This window comes from Nerophis lumbriciformis, linkage group LG11, assembly GCF_033978685.3.
Source record: "Nerophis lumbriciformis linkage group LG11, RoL_Nlum_v2.1, whole genome shotgun sequence".
In the NCBI taxonomy this organism is placed as follows: domain Eukaryota; kingdom Metazoa; phylum Chordata; class Actinopteri; order Syngnathiformes; family Syngnathidae; genus Nerophis; species Nerophis lumbriciformis.
This window is the reverse complement of record NC_084558.2, coordinates 18,005,986-18,026,353: the sequence shown is the minus strand read 5'-3', so window position 1 is coordinate 18,026,353 and position 20,368 is coordinate 18,005,986. Positions and strand designations below refer to the sequence as shown.

At 40.9% G+C, this 20,368-nt stretch overlaps 1 protein-coding gene across 2 annotated transcripts in view; it reads left to right on the top strand.

Annotated features, from left to right (window-relative positions):
- The window catches only part of gsg1l2b (gsg1-like 2b), a 52,659-nt gene extending 32,603 nt beyond the window's left edge, over positions 1-20,056 (top strand). For both annotated transcript variants that reach the window (XM_061967167.2, XM_061967166.2), the window contains 2 exons: positions 15,806-15,917; positions 18,351-20,056. In XM_061967167.2, the coding sequence (XP_061823151.1) occupies positions 15,806-15,917; positions 18,351-18,651 (413 nt within the window). In that variant the 3' untranslated portion in view covers positions 18,652-20,056. The remainder of the gene's footprint in view (positions 1-15,805; positions 15,918-18,350) is intronic.
- Positions 20,057-20,368: the final 312 nt, after the last annotated feature.

The following is a 20,368-nucleotide window of genomic DNA, read 5'->3' as shown; positions in this document are numbered from 1 at the left end:
ACCCTGACGGCAAGTGTGGGAGTCGGTTCTAAAGTATGAAGTAAAGAGACGTAACTACATCACCTCGCCTGGTTATTGACTCCAACCCAGAATATTACAGTGCCCATACCTATGATCCTTCAAAGGCTGTGCTACTGGCTGCAAAGCATTGCACTTTCAAATACAACAATGAGTAGAGGAGTGTGTGTGTGAATGTGTAAATAAATGAACTCTGAAATTCAAGTATTTCTTTTATTTATATGTATATCCATCCATCCATCCATTTTCTACCGCTTATTCCCTTCATATATATATATAATAAAATACATATATATATATATAGCTAGAATTCACTGAAAGTCAAGTATCTATTTTATTTATATATTTATAAGAAATACTTGAATCTCCCGAATTCGGAGGTCTCAAGGTTGGCAAGTATGGGTACCGGTTCCTAATTGGGTCAGTCCAAGAGGATCGCTAAAATTTGGGACTAATGATCCGGCTAGCGGTACTTTTTTTTATCCATTTGACCATTGTAATTATGACGTTCTCATAACCATTCAGGTGCCGCTGCAAAGCATAAAAAAAGAAACGACGGAACAGCCAATCATATTCGAGCTTTTACTGCTGGTGACAAGGTGGGGGAAAGTAAACAGAATCATAGATGTATGCGTCATTATAATCAATGTCGGCTAAAAACAGAACCTTATGCGGAAAGTTTAAAAAATTGGCGTAATATGACTGAGATGCTGTTATTGAGAGGAAAAAGAGAAATCATGTTTATTTGACAAACACTCACCTCCATGAAGCTGGGCCAGCTGGCGGCCCTGCATCCTTCTCGGGCCATCTCTGTGCCTGCCTCCTTGACATGCGGCCACATCAAACTACGAAACTAACTCCAAAATACAGAGCTGAACAGTTTCCAAATGACTTCTACGTGCCAGGTGTAATGTTTATTTTACAAAATTGATGACTACTTGTCATCCAAAAGCTGTGTAAAAACATAGGGCTACTACTGCCGGTTTAGGAAGATGTGGATGCGACCACCGATCTTCATTGGTAAGTTCACGATAACTTGACAGCTTCTAATACTATAGTTGGACCACCAGTGTTGAAATAATAACTGATGCATCCTTGTGCGTGCTTTCTTTTACTTGAAAACATGTAAACTCAAATGTATTTGTACATTGTTATGTTATTGTGCTTTTTCCTTTTTAGTTCATTTATTTACTAATGTTGAACTAATGACTTGTTTATTTGATTCTTTGCTTTAAAATGGCTAGGTTAGAAATAATGTAAACAATTGTAATATTAATTGAGATCAGATGTTTTTTCCCCCATATTGCCCAGCTCTAGGATCTAATAATCAGCTTTAAATAATCACAAATAGGGAAGCAATCACAATAAAAATTAATAAAGCTAAAAAAAATGGTAATTAAAAATGCATTTTGCTCACATCGATATTTGCACAAATTACAGACAGCACCGATAAGCATACCGATGAATATCGGTATAAATAAGGAATATCGGTATCGGTATCGACAAAATCCTAACAGTATACATTCCTAGTAATAACTCACTACTTGCCAGTGAAACTGGTTTCTAATCGCATAACCGAGGTGTGTTAATCCAATTTTTAAAAAGCCCAACATGATCATTTAAGCTGTTTACAAGTGTTGTATTATCGTATTTCGAGACAAAATATTTGAGAAATCAGACTAATTTAGTGCATTGAAATGTACTGATTGAGGTTAAGACTGTCTTTATTATTTGTATATCTTAATATTAACAGTGGTTAATGTAATTTTACACTTCTGTAATGTGTGTTTTTATTAGATAAGAAATAGCGCTGTCAAAGTTAACGCGATAATACCGAGTTAACAAAAGCTTCCTTTTACATCATGTTTTTTTCTTTAATTAACATGCTGCCTGTGTGACCCTCACTCCATACTAGAGCAGTGCAAAAGCAGTGGCGTTCCGTCTGATCTTAAGTCGGAAGAACAAATAGCGAGCAGAAATGCACAAAGAAAAATTTACATTGAATGGTAAGTTTAGCTTCGAAGACCTTGCAGGTCGCTGTCTCTACAAGTTATTTCCATCCACTGTTGCTGTTAGTTGTTATTAATATGCTTGCAGAAGTGTGTAACATACAGCTTTTTTTTTTTCTAAAATTGCTTGCAAAGTTTGTGAGTCGTGAGTTGTATTTTTTGGGGATTGTTTTTTGAATGACCTGGAGCAGGTGTAGTATGTATGTATATACTGTATGTATGTATATATGTGTATATATATTTATATATAAAATACATATATATATATATATATATATATATATATATATATATATATATATATATATATATATATGAATAAGCGGTAGAAAATGGATGGATGGATGGATGGATATATATTTATATATATATATATATATATATATATATATATATATATATATATATATATATATATATATATATATACATATATAATGGGAGAAAGAGAGAGTACTAATGGACTAAATGAGACCCCATGTGGAAAATTAGTGTGTGCATGTGTTTGTGTCCATTGTGTTAAAAAAAATAAATCAAACCGCATCAATCAAACACTTTGTCAAATCCCATTATGGGTATACATGTAATTAATGTACACTCATAAAGTTAAAAACAATAAAATTATGAGTTAACTATAGACAAGATGTGATTAATTGCAATTAAATATTTTTGGATTGTTTGACAGCCCTCAAAATCTAGTAAACAAGTTATTTCAATAGTAATACATCAAGATGCTGTCATGATCCGTGGTCCGGATCATGTTTTGTTTAGTTATGTTTGGTTAGTTTTGGACTCCTTTTGTTGTTACTCGTGCACCTGTGAGTTTGTTTCGTCACCATGGTTACTTGATTTTCACCTGCCTTGCACGCGCACCTGTTGCTCATCAGAGACGCTATTTAAGCCTACCTTTGTTTGTCACTCATTCTGCCTTCGTTGTGTTTGCTCCATGCAAATTGTCACGTGAGTTTTTGAGTTCCCTGTCTTTTGCCTGTGCTAAGTTTAGCCTTAGCTTCTCGTTCGTTCGGCACGCTTTTCTTTTGCTTGTTTTCTGTTTTTTTATGAGGAATAAATCACTTCCTACCTTTACGCTGTCGTCCAGAGCCGTTCTTGCGTTGGAAGAACAAGCAAGCTGCGACCCCCACATGACAGAACGAAGGCAGCTTACGTTCTTCCGCAGACCGGCCACGACGAGGAGATGGAGACGCGCCGGCGAGGACGGAAGCCAGCCAAAAAGACTTCGTTCCGCCGCCAAAATGCGTCGCTCCCCCAAACTCCTCCTCCGGACAGCAACATTCCTCAATCAGACCAGTATTCCTCGCCGCTGAACTTTGGTAATCCAATTCAACATTTTGCCAAACAATTTTTAGATTGGGCTGCAAGCCAAATGAACTCCAACAACGTCACTCCATCCACTTTGGATGACGTCACTCCGCCCACTTCTGTTTACGTCACTAAACCGGCGCGCGGAGATGACATCACTCCGCCGGCGTCTTCAGAGGAAGTCACGGATCAGGAATTTTTTTTTTGCCTTCTGTCAGCCGTTGTCAGCCACCTCCTACAGACTTTATTTCAAAAATAAAGTATTATCAGGACATTTTGTTGAATGCTAGATTTAGTCAACCTCAGTCACCTCCGTCCCCAGTGACTCTGACTCCGCCCCTATGGACCATAGCCCCGCCCACGTCACAGACTTTGTCTTCCCTGTCTCCTCGTCACTCTCCTGTTGGAAGGAGAGATGAACATTTTGGACAATTTAAAGGGGAGAATTCTGCCCCCCTCCTAACCTCCCGCCACCCCCCCTTAAAGACTGTTCCAGACCGCAAGGAGCGCGGCTGGTATCCGCCCCTTGAGGGGGGGGCTGGGGCCGGGAGCTGTGCTGGTGGGGCTGCTCAGCTGCGCCCAGCCAGGCAGCAACCTCCATCCCGGCCGCCACCACCAGTTTTTCGACCTGCCAAGCCGCAACCTCCAGCTCGTCCTCCACCACCAATCCGTCGGCATGTCAAGCCGCAACCCCCAGCTAGACCGCCTCCGCCATGCTCATGGCTAACCTCAGCCCGGGTGGGCTTGCAGACGCCACCATCATCTCCGGTGGGCTTACAGACGCCACCATCATCTCCGGTGGGCTTGCAGACGCCACCATCATCTCCGGTGGGCTTGCAGACGCCACCATCATCTCTGGTGGGCTTGCAGACGCCACCATCATCTCCGGTGGGCTTGCAGACGCCACCATCATCTCCGGTGGGCCTGCAAACGCCACCATCTCCAGTTCCTGTTCCTCGGCTAGCACCTGCTCCAGTTCCTGTTCCTCGGCTAGCACCTGCTCCAGTTCCTGTTCCTCGGCTAGCACCTGCTCCAGTTCCTATTCCTCGGCTAGCACCTGCTCCAGTTCCTGTTCCTCGGCTAGCACCTGCTCCAGTTCCTGTTCCTCGGCTAGCACCTGCTCCAGTTCCTGTTCCTCGGCTAGCACCTGCTCCAGTTCCTGTTCCTCGGCTACCACCTGCTCCAGTTCCTGTTCCTTGGCTAGCACCTGCTCCAGTTCCTGTTCCTCGGCTAGCACCTGCTCCAGTTCCTGCACCTCGGCTAGCACCTGCTCCAGTTCCTGCACCTCGGCTGACACCTGTTCCTGCACCACGGCTAGCACCTGTTCCTGCTCCTCGGCTAGCACCTGCTCCAGTTCCTGCTCCTCGGCTAGCACCTGCTCCAGTTCCTGCACTCCGGCTAGCACCTGCTCCAGTTCCTGCACCCCGGCTAGCACCTGTACCTGCACCACGCCAAGTTTTACCGCCCGTGCCCGCACCACGCCAAGCTTTCCTGGCCGTGCCCGCACCATGCCAAGCTTCGCCGCCTGTGCCCGCACCACGCCAAGCTTCGCCGCCTGCACCTGCGTCCACGCCTGACTCGTCTGCTGCTGCATCCACGCCTGACTCGTCTGCTGTGCTGCGTCCACGCCTGACTCGTCTGCTGCTGCGTCCACGCCTGCCATGACGGCGCCGACGCGCCCACCTCCCCGTCGACCACGGATGTGGCCGCTCCCTGGTCGTCCGCCTCGCCAAGTGCGCCCACCTCCCAGTCGGCCACGGATGTGGCCGCTCCCTGGTCGTCCGCCTCGCCAAGTGCGCCCACCTCCCAGTCGGCCACGAATGTGGCCATTCCCTGGGCGCCCGCCTTGCCTGCTCCAGCGGCGTTCCACTCGCCGCCGCCACTTGACTTTGCCTCGATGGATTCGGGGACACTTGGCCTGGCAACCCACCACCAAGTCCTCCCTCCGCCCTCCCGTGACTTTTGACCCTGCTTGTTTATTTTTGTGTGTTTTCTATATGGACATCTAGGATCTGTCCTTGAGGAGGGGGTTATGTCATGATCCGTGGTCCGGATCATGTTTTGTTTAGTTATGTTTGGTTAGTTTTGGACTCCTTTTGTTGTTACTCGTGCACCTGTGAGTTTGTTTCGTCACCATGGTTACTTGATTTTCACCTGCCTTGCACGCGCACCTGTTGCTCATCAGAGATGCTATTTAAGCCTACCTTTGTTTGTCACTCATTCTGCCTTCGTTGTGTTTGCTCCATGCAAATTGTCACGTGAGTTTTTGAGTTCCCTGTCTTTTGCCTGTGCTAAGTTTAGCCTTAGCTTCCTGTGCGTTCGGCACGCTTTTCTTTTGCTTGTTTTCTGTTTTTTATGAGAAATAAATCACTTCCTACCTTTACGCAGTCGTCCGGAGCCGTTCTTGCGTTGGAAGAACAACGACCCCCACATGACAGATGCGTTTGTATAGTGCAATAGTGTGAAGCAAAATTTATATTGATGCAGTTTCAGTAAATACAAAATTATGGTCCCAGTGATACCAATAATCACTTTTTTGTGGGTCAGGGCTGCCACTAAAAGCCAGGACGGTTTGGAGGTTTTCATTTTGTGGTGAAACGTCAACATATTGTAGCAAGAGAAGAGGGGGCCATGCTAAATTCACATGATCATGACTTATGAGACAAATGACAGGGCTTGATGCTTTGGGCCTAACTTTGTGTCATCATTATTAAGCCCTGTTTAACTGATTAATACTGAAAGGCCACACCCCAAAGGCTTGTGCTCTTTAAATTGTTTAATTGTGCTCAGAGGGAAGGACTTGACCTCTTTTGAATAGAAAAGAATCTGAGCTTCATACCATTCATTCTGACACATAGATATCTGTGATCTGCATACCAAACTGATGATACAGAGTCGGTCGGTGTGTGTGTGTGTGTGTGTGCGCGTGGTAATTGGACACGTGTTGTTTTTCCTTCCAGCTTTATACTATTTGTGATGAGAAATCAAGCAGCCCTTCAGTCACTTCCAAACAAAACAACAAAAAAGACAAATTGGGAGAAAAAATACAGGAAAAACACACAAGATTGATAGAAGAATAGCTGATGTTTGATAAAGAGTATTGAGTTGAGTTCACAAACGTACATAGTAACATAGTAATACACGGTTTTCAGGGACTCCGTATTTATTTAACAATATGCGTATTATTGTGTTTACTACTGGGATGCACACTCGAATTGCAGTAGTTGAACTTCATGTCGCAAAATTTATAACAGTTGACAATTTTCACAGAAAGGCATTACGTACGAAAGAACGGGGTTGGTTGTCACACTCATAAGTCTTATGAGTGTGACAACCAACCCCAGTAGCTGTTTTTATATTGTTTTGCTTTATTTTTTATTCAAGAAAATGTTTTTAATTCATTTATCTTGTTTTATTTTATTTTATTTTTTAAAAATGACCTTATCTTCACCATACCTCAGGGGTGGGCAATTAATTTTTACCGGGGGCCGCATGAGCAACCCGAGCACTGCTGGAGGGCCACATCGACAATATTTCAATTAAATTTTGCTCAATATTATTTTTGATGTACCGTAAGATAAATAATAATAATAATAATAATTAATAGTAATAATACTTTCATTTAACCTAACTTAACTTTATACAAAAGCAGATTGCTTTTGATGGTTTTATTTTTAAACTGTCTTTCACAACACTTCCTGATGTACAATACAATGCAAAAATGTCAATTTCTGTACAGGGTTAATTTAAAGTTTATCCTGCATCCTCTTTAAAAGTCCAACATTTTTCCCCTTCAGATTTGGACAACCATCTGTTGTCACACCTGCCAGCTTGTCCCATTTCAGTCCTAACATGTCCAAACACGCATTTACCTATGTGAACAAGTCATTACCTGTGGTTGTCTCTTTAATTAATTGACTGCATGGCTGCCAGCTCCTCCGTGATTTGAAAGTCAGCAGTTATCCCACGTAAGAAGATGAGCAGCTGGGCGGTGTCACGTACATCACAGCTCTCATCCAAAGCCAGCGAAAAACAGTCAAAGTCGGCCGTTCTGTTCTTCAGCTGAAGCTCCAAGTTTCAGGTGTTGTGCCGGATAATGCACCCCCGGCGTAGAATGCACCCCCTTACGGGAGTGTTGTATCAACTAAAGCCCACACTTAAAGTTTCCACGTGCAAGATTAAATCTATTTAAAAAAGTTATTTTATAAGAAGCCAAAAGTGCAAAAACAATAATGTTCGTGTTGGAGGAGTTGTGAATGAATGAAATATGAAATCTGTGCTGCAGCCTGCAGGTGTACCTAATGTTGTGGCCCAGCAGCGACTGCATCAGCCTCTCTTGCGTGCTCTTCATCAGACAGATTCCGGTATTTTTCCTTGTGCTTCGTCATGTCGTGGCGATTCAAATTATATTCTTTAAACACAGCAACCTGTGTACCACACATTAAGCACAGGGCTTTACCTTTAATTTATGTAAGGAAATACTTGGCAGTCCATGTCTTGTTGGAAACACGGCATTCGTCATCAACTTTTCTCTTTTTAGTGTCTCATCACTTGTCGCTGTGCACCTTCACTCATAGGTTACACCCGGACATACGTCCATAAATAACACTTTTCAAAATAAAACCAGCACAGTTGTATTGCGTGCACGACATAGATGTTTTTTAAACTTTATTTTGTCATTTGTGATTGCCGCTGTTCACATTCACTCACGCGCATACGTTCACACGGAAGTAATACAAATAACGCTTTTCAAAACAAAAGCAGCACCGTTGTATTGCACACTCAGATACTTTTTTAAATTTATTTTGTAATTTATGATTGGCCTCACGCGGGCCGGACAGGGACGCACAAAGGGCCGGATGTGGCCCGCGGGCCGCAGAATGCCCAGGTCTGCCATACTTGGTTGTCCAAATTAGGCATAATAATGTGTTAATTGCACGACTGTATATATCGGTATCGGTTGATATCGGTATCGGTTGATATCGGTATCGGTAAATAAAGAGTTGGACAATATCGGAATATCGGATATTGGCAAAAAGCCATTATCGGTCATCCCTAGTAGCAATGGTAATACTGTGTAGTCAATTGTAATTACCCGATGTGGGCTGCAGAGGGCAGTGGCAGGCATGCCTTCAGTATTAAACCTAGTCTCAGTGGGCGTGAAGAACACGGAGCCGTCGTGTGTGTCGCGCTTCTGCTTATTCAGCTCGACAGTGCTATTTGCGAACATAAACAAAAGGCTGACTTGTTCAAAAACAGTCTACCGCCGTCATATCGCCGCCACTATTACAATACACTTTTTTTTAGTCTGCCAGAAAACATTTATTTGGGTAGAAATATCATAGAATAACATTACAAAACATCTGTGACAAAGCATGATAAACGATTTTTTTGTTGTTTCGTTGGTTGGCGCAGGGCTAATATTGTGAAGCCTGACGTGTGTGTGATTGGTATGAGAAAAGACTTGACATATTTTGAAGAACGTGTCCGATTAAAGTGACTTTAGACTTCCTCTCTACCATCTTTTTTTTTCTGCTGAGCTTTTGTTTCATTGTACTAAAGCAGTTCGAGTAACAATCTACATTTTATGTTAGTAGTGCACTAAACTGTAATGTAAACACGGACGTGAAGCTCCTCCTGCGGCAAAGCTCGCCAGCAGCGTTTGTTCCAATGATGTTGTCTCACGGCGGTTGAAGATAAAATTGTCTTGTCTTGACTTGTCATGACTTTGGACCTGAGGCTTGGTCCTGCTTTCCTTGTGCGTTTATGCTCGCTATTTTCCCCACTTGTGGCTCCACAGTAACTGGACGCCATCACATAGCACCACACTACGGAACGGGCCGAGGGTCAAAAAGGAGTCAAGGTGTATGCACGTTAATCACGCGTTAAAAAAACGATCGCCTTTAAAGAAACGTATAATTAACGCTTTAGTATAGAGTTAACTTTGACTGCTTTAGTATTCATACATACCTCATACAAAATGAGCTGAGAAAATTAGAATGTTATCCACATTATTCACATCCAAGTTCTGTTTGAGGCTTGCAAGACATGATCGCCTTCTTTTTTTTTAGACTATTGCTCTGTCTGCACTCTCTGTTTTTCACAACTTTGTGCAGATACAGAAGTAGTACTGGAGAGGTTTTTATCCGCTCAATTCTGACAACCGCAAAAACACTGCAAAAGTTAAGCATTTAGCTTTAGCAGAGATGCTAACAGTCACTTTCACAGACAATATATTGTTGTGCTTTCTTCTACCATTGCTGGCATTCCGGTTGTTATTGTTAGATGAAAACACTTGATATGAAGCACACTGCACCTTTTGCAAGAAAACACTTTCTACGGCAAATCTAATAATGTTTAAAGTTAAAGTACCAATGATTGTCACACACACACTAGGTGTGGTGAAATTTGTCCTCTGCATTTGACCCATCCCCTTGTTCACACCCTGGGAGGTGAGGGGAGCAGTGGGCAGCAGCGGCGCCACACCCGGGAATCATTTTTGGTGATTTAACCCCCAATTCCAACCCTTGATGCTGAGTGCCAAGCAGGGAGGTAATGGCTCCCATTTTTATAGTCTTTGGTATGACTCGGCCAGGGTTTGAACTCACACCCAGGCTTATATTTAACATGCCACAAATTAATCCTGCATAACAAACACCTCCCCCCTCCCATCCATATAACCCGCCAATACAACTCAAACACCTGCACAACACACTCAATCCCACAGCCCAAAGTACCGTTCACCTCCCCAAAGTTCATACAGCACATATATTTCCCCAAAGTCCCCAATGTTACGTATGTGACATGCACATAGCGGCACGCACGTACGGGCAAGCGATCAAATGTTTGGAAGCCACAGGTGCATGCGTACTCACGGCACCGTGTCTGCGTATCCAACTCAAAGTCATCCTGGTAAGAGTCTCTGTTGTCCCAATTCTCCACAGGCCAATGGTAAATATTGACTGTCATCTTTCGGGAATGTAAACAATGAAACACCGGCTGTGTTATCCGGCACAACAGTCAGGGGGTGCATTCTACGGCGGGGGTGCGTTATCCGGCACAACACCTGCCGCAATACACCGCTTCCCACCTACAGCTTTTTTCTTTGCTGTCTCCATTGTTCATTGAACAAATTGCAAAAGATTCACCAACACAGATGTCCAGAATACTGTGAAATTGTGCGATGAAAACAGACGACTTAATAGCTGGCCACCATGCTGTCCCAAAATGTCCTCTATAGCGCTGACGTCATCATACCGAGACGTTTTCAGCAGGATATTTTGCGCGAAATTTAAAATTGCACTTTAGTAAACTAACCCAGCCGTATTGGCATGTGTTGCAATGTTAAGATTTCATCATTGATATATAAACTATCAGACTGCGTGGTCGGTAGTAGTGGGTTTCAGTTGGCCTTTAACGTTCAAACTGGTAAACTTTGTTATTTTTTGCAAATATGAGCTCATTTAGAATTTGATGCCTGCAACATGTTTAAAAAAAACTCGCACAGGTGGCAAAAAAAAAAATTGAGAAAGTTGAGGAACGCTCATCAAACACTTATTTGGAACATCCCACAGGTGAACAGGCTAATTGGGAACAGGTGGGTGCCATGATTGGGTATAAAAGCAGCTTCCATGAAATTCTTAGTCATTCACAAACAAGGATGGGGCGAGGGTCACCACTTTGTGAACAAATGCGTGAGCAAATTGTCGAACAGTTTGAGATCAACATTTTTTCAACGAGCTATTGCAAGGAATTTAGAGATTTCACCATCTACGGTACGTAATATCATCAAAAGTTTCAGAGAATCTGGAGAAATTCAGTGACCTTGTGGTTAGAGTGTCCGCCCTGAGATCGGTAGGTCCTGAGTTCAAACCCCGGCCGAGTCATACCAAAGACTATAAAAATGGGACCCATTACCTCCCTGCTTGGCACTCAGCATCAAGGGTTGGAATTGGGGGTTAAATCACCAAAATGATTCCCGAGCGTGGCCACCACTGCTGCTCACTGCTCCCCTCACCTCCCAGGGGGTGGAACAAGGGGATGGGTCAAATGCAGAGAGTAATTTCACCACACCTAGTGTGTGTGTGACTATCAGTGGTACTTTAACTTTTTAAACTTTTAAATCACTGCACGTAAGCAACAAGGCCGAAAACCAAAATTGAATGCCCGTGACCTTCGATCCCTCAGGCGGTACTGCATCAAAAACCGACATCAGTGTGTAAAGGATATCACCACTTGGACTCAGGAACACTTCTGCAAACCACTGTCAGTAACTACAGGTTGTCGCTACATTTGTAAGTGCAAGTTAAAACTCTACTATGCAAAGCAAAAGCCATTTATCAACAACACCCAGAAACGCCGCTGGCTTCACTGGGCCCGAGCTCATCGAAGATGCAAAGTGTAAAAGTGTTCTGTGGTCTGACGAGTCCACATTTCAAATTGTTTTTGGAAACTGTGGACGTCGTGTCCTCCGGACCAAAGAAGAAAATAACCATCCGGACTGTTTAGGCGCAAAGGTCAAAAGCCAGCATCTGTGATGGTACGGGGGTGTATTAGTGCCCAAGGCATGGGTAACTTACACATCTGTGAAGGTGCCATTAATGCTTAAAGGTACATACAGGTTTTGGAGCACCATATGTTGCCATCCAAGCAACGTCTTTTTCATGGACGCCCCTGCTTATTTCAACAAGGCAATGCCGAGCCACATTCTGCACATGTTACAACAGCGTGGCTTTGTAGTAAAAGAGTGCGGGTACTAGACTGGCCTACCTGTAGTCCAGACCTGTCTCACATTGAAAATGTGTGGAGCATTATGAAGCGTAAAATACCACATTGGAGACCCCGGACTGTTGAACAACTTAAGCTGTACATCAAGCAAGAATGGGAAAGAATTCCACCTGAAAAGCTTCAAAAATGTGTCTCCTCAGTTCCCAAACGTTTACTGAGTGTTGTTAAAAGGAAAGGCCATGTAACACAGTGGTAAAAATGCCCCTTTTTTGCAATGTGTTGCTGCCATTAAATTCTAAGTTAATGATTATTTGCCCAAAAAATGTAGTTTCTTATTTCGAACATTAAATATCTTGTCTTTGCAGTCTATTCAATTGAATATAAGTTGAAAAGGATTTGCAAATCATTGTATTCTGTTTTTATTTTCGATTTACACAACGTGCCAACTTCACTGGTTTTGGGTTTTGTAGTTAGTTTAACCATTTTGTTTTCCAATGTAAAAAAGAGCAGTGAATCATTTCATATACTTAAAATTTATTCTGGCCCTCTGATTTTCATTTATCTCTTTGTTTGTTTTTGTCCGTATGGATGTGAAATTGTCTTAAATTACATTTATTATGCTCTTTAAAAAGTCTTACATTTGACTTGTTGAAACAGTTGTTGAGACAGTGAGTAATGTGTGATGTATAATAAGATACTCATATCCAATAAGAGGCAGAAAACTTCTTACTGTATTTCATGTTGAATGTGAGACAATTTTGTTTGTGTGTTTATTTGATCTGCAGTGTGAGTCAGTAAAATATGTAGTATTGAGCAGCATTCATGTTTGCACTTCATAATATTGTCATGATCCGTGGCCCGGATCATGTTTTGTTTAGTCATGTTCTGGTAGTTTTGGATGTCTTAGTTCCTGTTTTGTGCACTCCTGAGTTTGTTTTGGTCACCATGGGTACTGATTGGTTTCACCTGCCTCTGGTTAGTGTTCGGCACGTTCACCTGCTGCCGGGCACTAATCAGAGAGCTATTTATTCACATTGCTCGCCACACTCTGTCTGGCTTCATTGTTTGCTGAATGCAACAGTTACGTTGGGTAAATTCCTTGTCTTCTATGCTTCTTGATTCCTGTGCTAAGTCTCGCCTTAGCTTCCCGTGCGATCGGCACACGTCTTCTTTGTTTTCTGTCTGTTTTGATTGACTTTGTATGATTTATGGAGAATAAATCATCTCCTACCTTCACGCTTTGTCCGTCTGCATCCTAGAAGAACGACCCCGCAGTAAGATGTGACCCCCATGTGACAAATATAAGACACACCAGAGAGAAATGTATAATGAACTACAGGATGGAGATGAACACTTTTTTAAAGCTTTTATAGAAACTATCAATCAATGTTTACTTATATAGCCCGTAATCACAAGTGTCTCAAAGGGCTGCACAAGCCACAACGACATCCTCGGCTCAGATCCCACATCAGGGCAAGAAAAAACTCAACCCAGTGGGATACAATGAGAAACCTTGGAGGGGACCGCAGAGTTGTGTGCTAAATAGGAATTGTGGATACCAACATTGTGTTCCTGTCCTGACACAACAAGCGTATTCAGTTGTGAGTTAAAATAAGCTATGACAACGTTTTCATATTGTAAAAGTAGCTTTCAGAAGAAAACAATTGGAGACAGCTTTTTTAGGGACTGCAATGTCCCTTTGGGACAGAGGACCCTATTGTATTTTGTGCGTTTTATTAGGGACCGCAATGTCCCTTTGGGACAGAGGACCCTATTGAATTTGTAAGGTTTTATTAGGCACCGCAATGTCCCTTTGGGACAGAGGACCCTATTGAATTTGTAAGGTTTTATTATTAGGTACCGCAATGTCCCTTTGGGACAGAGGACCCTATTGTATTTCGTGCGTTTTATTAGGGACCGCAATGTCCCTTTGGGACAGAGGACCCTATTGAATTTGTAAGGTCTTATTAGGGACCGCAATGTCCCTTTGGGACAGAAGACCCTATTGAATTTATAAGGTTTTATTTATTATTATTCTTTATTATACCGCCGCCTCTTTGAGCTGTAATTTGACCCACTTAGCATGCTTCAAAACTCGCCATATTTGACACACACATCAGAACTGGCAAAAATTGCCATCTAATAAAAAGAAAAAACCCCAAAACTCAAAACTGCGCTCTAGCGCCCCCTAGGAAAAAACACAGACAAAACTGCTTGTAACTTCCGGTAGGATTGTTGTAGAGACATGAAACAAAAACCTCTATGTAGGTCTGACTTAGACCTAGATTTTATACACTAACATCCTTCAGCAAAAATCAACAGGAAGTTGGCAATTCCCCCTTCTAAACAAAATCTTAGTAAAAACAGTCACTTTTGCCACTTTGAGCTGTAATTTGACCCTCTTAACATGCTTCAAAACTCACCAAACTGGACACATACATCAGGACTGGCAAATATTGCGATCTAATAAAAAAATCCAACCCCAAAACTCAAAATTGCGCTCTAGCGCCCGCTAGGAAGAAAACTCAGACAAAACTGCCTGTAACTTCCAGTAGGAATGTCTTAGAGACATGAAACAAAAATCTCACTTAGGTCTCACTTAGACCTACATTTCATATATTGACAACCCCCAGCACCAAAATCAACAGGAAGTTTGCAATTCCCCCTTCAAAACAAAAGTTTTGTAAAAACCGGTCACCTTTTTTCAAACATTATCTCCTCTGAGCGTGTTAGTCGTGTCGGCTTCAAACTAGCACAGGAGAGAGATTTAACCCTTCTGATTAAAAGTTGACCAAAGAGTTTTAATTACTGCACCGGTTTGGATTTTATGTGCCGTCAAAGTCGGTCCCTTCCATGGCTGCTTGAAGCTTTAATTTAGATTTGTAAATCACTAGCTAACTAGTTGTTACACAGTCTTCGAGCTTTAATGCGAGCAAGAAATTCCATTTTGGCTTGGTGGTCATTTCTTTTGGGTTAGTTGTCACATATATTCATACATATCACATACTGTGTACCGCAGAATGGCCTAAAATGTGTTTACTGTCCATGTCCCTTGCTCATCTTGTGTTAAAAACACATGAAGGCGTGTATTTGTCAACGTATCAATGCAATTTAACTTTCAAATTAAGTTTTGCTTTCTGCTTCAAGACTTTTTTTTTTTTTTTTTTTTTCAACAAAAAAATAGCATACCTTGGAGGCGTTGGTTGTCACAGAGTGTCGGATTGTCTTTGATAGTGAATCACCTCTTTGTTACAATGAGTTGGAAAATAAAAGAGTTTCATTTTTCAAGCCAGCGCTTTAAACTTCAAGGTAATACAGGAATGATTATTGAAATATGTTTTGATGATGAGAAATTTACACTGGATTAAAAATTGTATCAACCAAACCCCGTTCTCCTTATGAGTCTCTTCCAGTCTCTCTGTATCTTTGTGTTTCAACCTCCTGTGACACTAACTCTTGGAGGCGTAATATAAGAACAATCCTGGGTTACCGGAATATTATAACACTAATATATTAAGACTTGTACACCACAAAAAAACTACAACAATAGTTGAAGAAACAATTGCTGAATCATTGACTGACAGTCAATGATTCAGCAATTGACTGTTTAAATGTCCATATGTCCAGGTCATGATGCTGCAGTGCCATTCTCTGCAATAATGTTGTGCGACACTGCCATCTGGCGGCCATGTAGGAAAAGTACATTAATTGATTCTCTGTGTATTTGGCAGGGCTGCTGGGGATGGTGGCCCACATGATGTTCACTACTGCTTTCCAGCTGACTGTCAGTCTGGGCCCAGAAGACTGGAAACCTCAGACATGGGACTACAGCTGGTCATACATGTGAGGCAACGCACTCGCATACTTTTACATATTCATATAGACTACGTACGATGTCGCGCAACTGCAGTCATGTGACCACCATATGAAAATATTCACCCTAAACAATATATTGTACATACTTAATTAAGGATGGCAGTGCAGTACAATACAGAACATTTAGGTGCATAGCAAGTAACTTTTGCCATGTGTTGGATTTGTAATATAATTATGAAGCCTACATTTTTTTTAAATAAATCCTGTTATTGAACAAAACTAAATGACACCATAACTATAGAAATATTTGATCCCCTGCTATTTTTGTGAGATATCCCTTTTACAATGTTATGAACAGTTCAGATGTACTGCAGTTTTCTAAAAACTAGGGCTGTCAACGTTAACGCATGTGATTAGTAAAAAAAAATATATATTTCGTTATCAAATTAATAAAGATACTTCACAAAAATAGGCGGCGTGCATTGCACGGGCAGTGATCACGTCAAAAGCCAGTGTGATGATAGTTAGAGCGATGTGCTCTGCGCCCTTCAAAACAAACTCAGATAAAACTGAAATAATTAGTTAGTATTGCAGCGACAAACGTTCTTATCATTGGCGCACATCAGGTTTAAAATACTATCTTAAAGTGAAACATGAATGTGAGGATGGCGCCGCGAGCATTTAAGCTACATGGACAGCAAACAGAGGACAACAAACTATGCTGGCTGAGTTGACCTAAGTTTACCACAGATCAATTAAACAATGCCTTTTCTAAATGGACAGCCTCCGCATGTAGGCCACTTAATATTTGTCAAGACCTAGCGCTGCAAGACGTTGTTCCTGTCGCTAACTAATGTTGGAGATCAGGGCTGTCAGCTGAAAAGGTAAATAAGCTTGTTTAGTAAAGCAAGTGGTTAAACTCAGGAAGAGTAAATGCAGATGTAATAGGTGCAGTATGTAAAGTTGTTTATAGTGTCTTTATCACATTATCTATTAATATACTGTTATATTATTGCAGACTTTCAAAATGAAATGTGCACTTAATTCTTATTATACTTACTGTGACCAAGTTTTGAGCAAATCAATGACTTGCAGTTCAGTAAAACATTTAAAAAAAAAACGTTTCTGTATGACATTCTCATTCTGACTACAAGATTGCATCTGTATCCAAATATTGGGGTATTTTCTTTTGCAGATGTTTTTTATGCAAGCGAAAGTAATCACTTGACAGCCCTACTAAAAGCAGAACAGAGTACAGAACATTAAAGTGCATAGCAAATAACTTTTGTCGTACATTTTTGGTATTTTGTCAATTGGATTAGCAATATAACTATGAATCTTAAAAACTCTTCAAATCCTTTTCCTGAACAAAAATAAATGACATCATAATTACACATAATTATTTGATCCCCTGCTAGTTTTGTAAGATAATCCTTTCACAACGATATGAATAGTTCGGATTTATACTGTATGATTGGTATGGTATAGCAAGACTTCTGACACATCAAATTAGTACTCAACTTTGTCAGGTCCCTTCTGCAAAAATCTGGAAGCATTATAATTAGTGTGCTTCATTAAATGATACATTAGAGAATTAGGATATCATATTAATTCTCTCTATTTATTATGCTGCTTCTTAGGGAGTTATGCAAGGTCCATTTTGAACACCCGACTTAATTGTATTTTTTGGGGCTGATCAGAAGTTAGAACTACATTATTAAAACCACTTTAAATTGTAAAAGAAAGCAAAAACATGCTCACTAGAGATGTCCGATAATATCGGCCTGCGATAAAATGTAATATCGGAAATTATCTGTATCATTTTTTTTAATTATCAGTATCTTTTTTTTATTTTTATTTTTTATTAAATCAACATAAAAAACACAAGATACACTTACAATTAGTGCACCAACCCAACAAACCTCCCTCCCCCATTTACACTCATTCACACTCATTCACACAAAATGGTTGTTTCTTTCTGTTATTAATATTCTGGTTCCTACATTATATATCACTATAGATCAATACAGTCTGCAAGGGATACAGTCCGTAAGCACACATGATTGTGCGTGCTGCTGGTCCACTAATAGTACTAACCTTTAACAGTTAATTTTACTCATTTTCATTAATTTATAGTTTCTATGTAACTGTTTTTATATTGTTTTACTTTCTTTTTTATTCAAGAAAATGTTTTTAATTTATTTATCTTATTTTATAAATTTTTTTTAAAACTACCTTATCTTCACCATACCTGGTTGTCCAAATTAGGCATAATAATGTGTTAATTCCATGACTGCATATATCGGTTGATATCAGTATCGGTTGATATCGGTATCGGTAATTAAAGAGTTGGACAATATCGGAATATCGGATATCGGCAAAAAGCCATTATCGGACATCCCTAATGCTCACCAATATCTGGACTATAAAGTTGTATTGTTACGTTTAAATTCTCCTTAGATTAGCATGGAGTTCTTTCACGGCGTGCATGGCGTCCTCCGTCACCACCATCAACCGCTACACCAAAACCATCCTGGAGTTCAAGCACAAGCGAAGGAACATTGAGAAGAACCTAAAGATCAAGCAGAACCTCTTGGAGTTGGACGCGCCGGAGCAGATGTGGGACATGTATATCAGCTCTGTGCCAAGTACTGCAGAGGAGCTGCTGGACCTCTCGTCCAACGACCACAAACTCTCCAACACCTCCATCTTCTTGGACCTCAACGACCTGCCCGACCCACAAGGAGAGGAGTACTGCTAGAGGAGCTCTGAAAACATCACCTTTTCAATTTGTTTTTTATTTTTTATTATTTACCAATATTCTTGGCCAAACAGAACATGCATGTGTAGCTGTACATGGAAACCTTCAAAGTGGAACGCTTTAAAAGTTGCGCAATAGTCGTGGGACTTCAGTTCAGTGAGCATTTTCAAGGATAATTAATTATAATTAATTACAATCCGTTTCTTGGGTTTTTTTATGTCACTATAGAAAGGTAACTTTGATGGCAAAGTATGATGAAAACCATAGAATTGAAAATACACAAGAGGAAAGGGTTTAGCTGTCCAATTCTACACAAGAATTGGACACTGCAATGTGAAGCTTTACCACATTTAAAATACTGTAATTTACTGTAACATCACAACAAATGACTGAAATTAGGATACCTTTTTTTTTCTCCGCAACTAACTGTTATTTCACATTGTAACTGTCACTGTAACCAAACTCCTCTGTAATATCACAACAAATTACTGTAAATTCAAACTGATTTGTTTACTAATGGGTTCTGAAGACTAAGTTGCACAATCTTGTAGAGTAAGTGGCGGTATGCCATACTTGCCAACCCTCCCGGATTTTCCGGGAGACTCCCGAAATTCAGCGCCTCTCCCGAAAACCTCCGGGGACAAATTTTCTCCCGAAAATCTCCCGAAATTCAGGCGGAGCTGGAGGCCACGCCCCCTCCAGCTCCATGCGGACCTGAGTGACGTGTCGACAGCCTGTTTTCACGTCCGCTTTCCCACAATATAAACAGCGTGCCTGCCCAATCACGTTATAACTGTAGAATGATCGAAGGCGAGTTCTTGGTTTCTTATGTGGGTTTATTGTTAGGCAGTTTCATTAACGTCCACCTAGCGCGGTAACAACACACAACAACAGCAGTCACGTTTTCGTCTACCGTAAAGCAGTTCGTCTGCCGTAAACAGCAATGTTGTGACACTCTTAAACAGGACAATACTGCCATCTACTGTACATGCATATGTGACAATAACATCTACGGCTTTTAGAGAGTGCACACAACAAGGAGACGAAGCAGAAGAACGAGGAAGATACAGCCATGGCGACGCCGACGACGAGTAAGATGAAGAAATACGCTTGTAAGTTCCAAGCCGCAGCTGTGATTGGACCTGGATAGCCTCCGGGAAGAAGTAGTGGACTACCAAGTGCTTGGCAGTGAAGATCTTCCTCAGGAAGCAAAGATTGACCGGTTTTGGGCCATGCTAGGGAGAGATTGAAGATTCCAGACTCTTGTGTATTTGATGAAAGCACTTTAATGCGTGCCACACAGCAATGCATCATCAGAGAGGGTGTTCAGCATGGTTAGAAAAATAGTGACAGAGAATAGAACAAGGATGGACAATTCAACCCTTAACTCAACAATGAGTAGATGAGTGTTATGTGTGTGTATATGTGTAAATAAATGAACACTGAAATTCAAGTATTTATTTTATATATATATATATATGTATATATATATATATATATATATATATATATAGCAGGGGATATAAATTAATATATATATATATATATATATATATATAGCTAGAATTCACTGAAAGTCAAGTATTTCTTATATACTGTATATATATACACATATATATATATATATATATATATATATATATATATATATATATATATATATATATATATATATATATATATATATATATATATATATGTGAAATACTTGACTTGG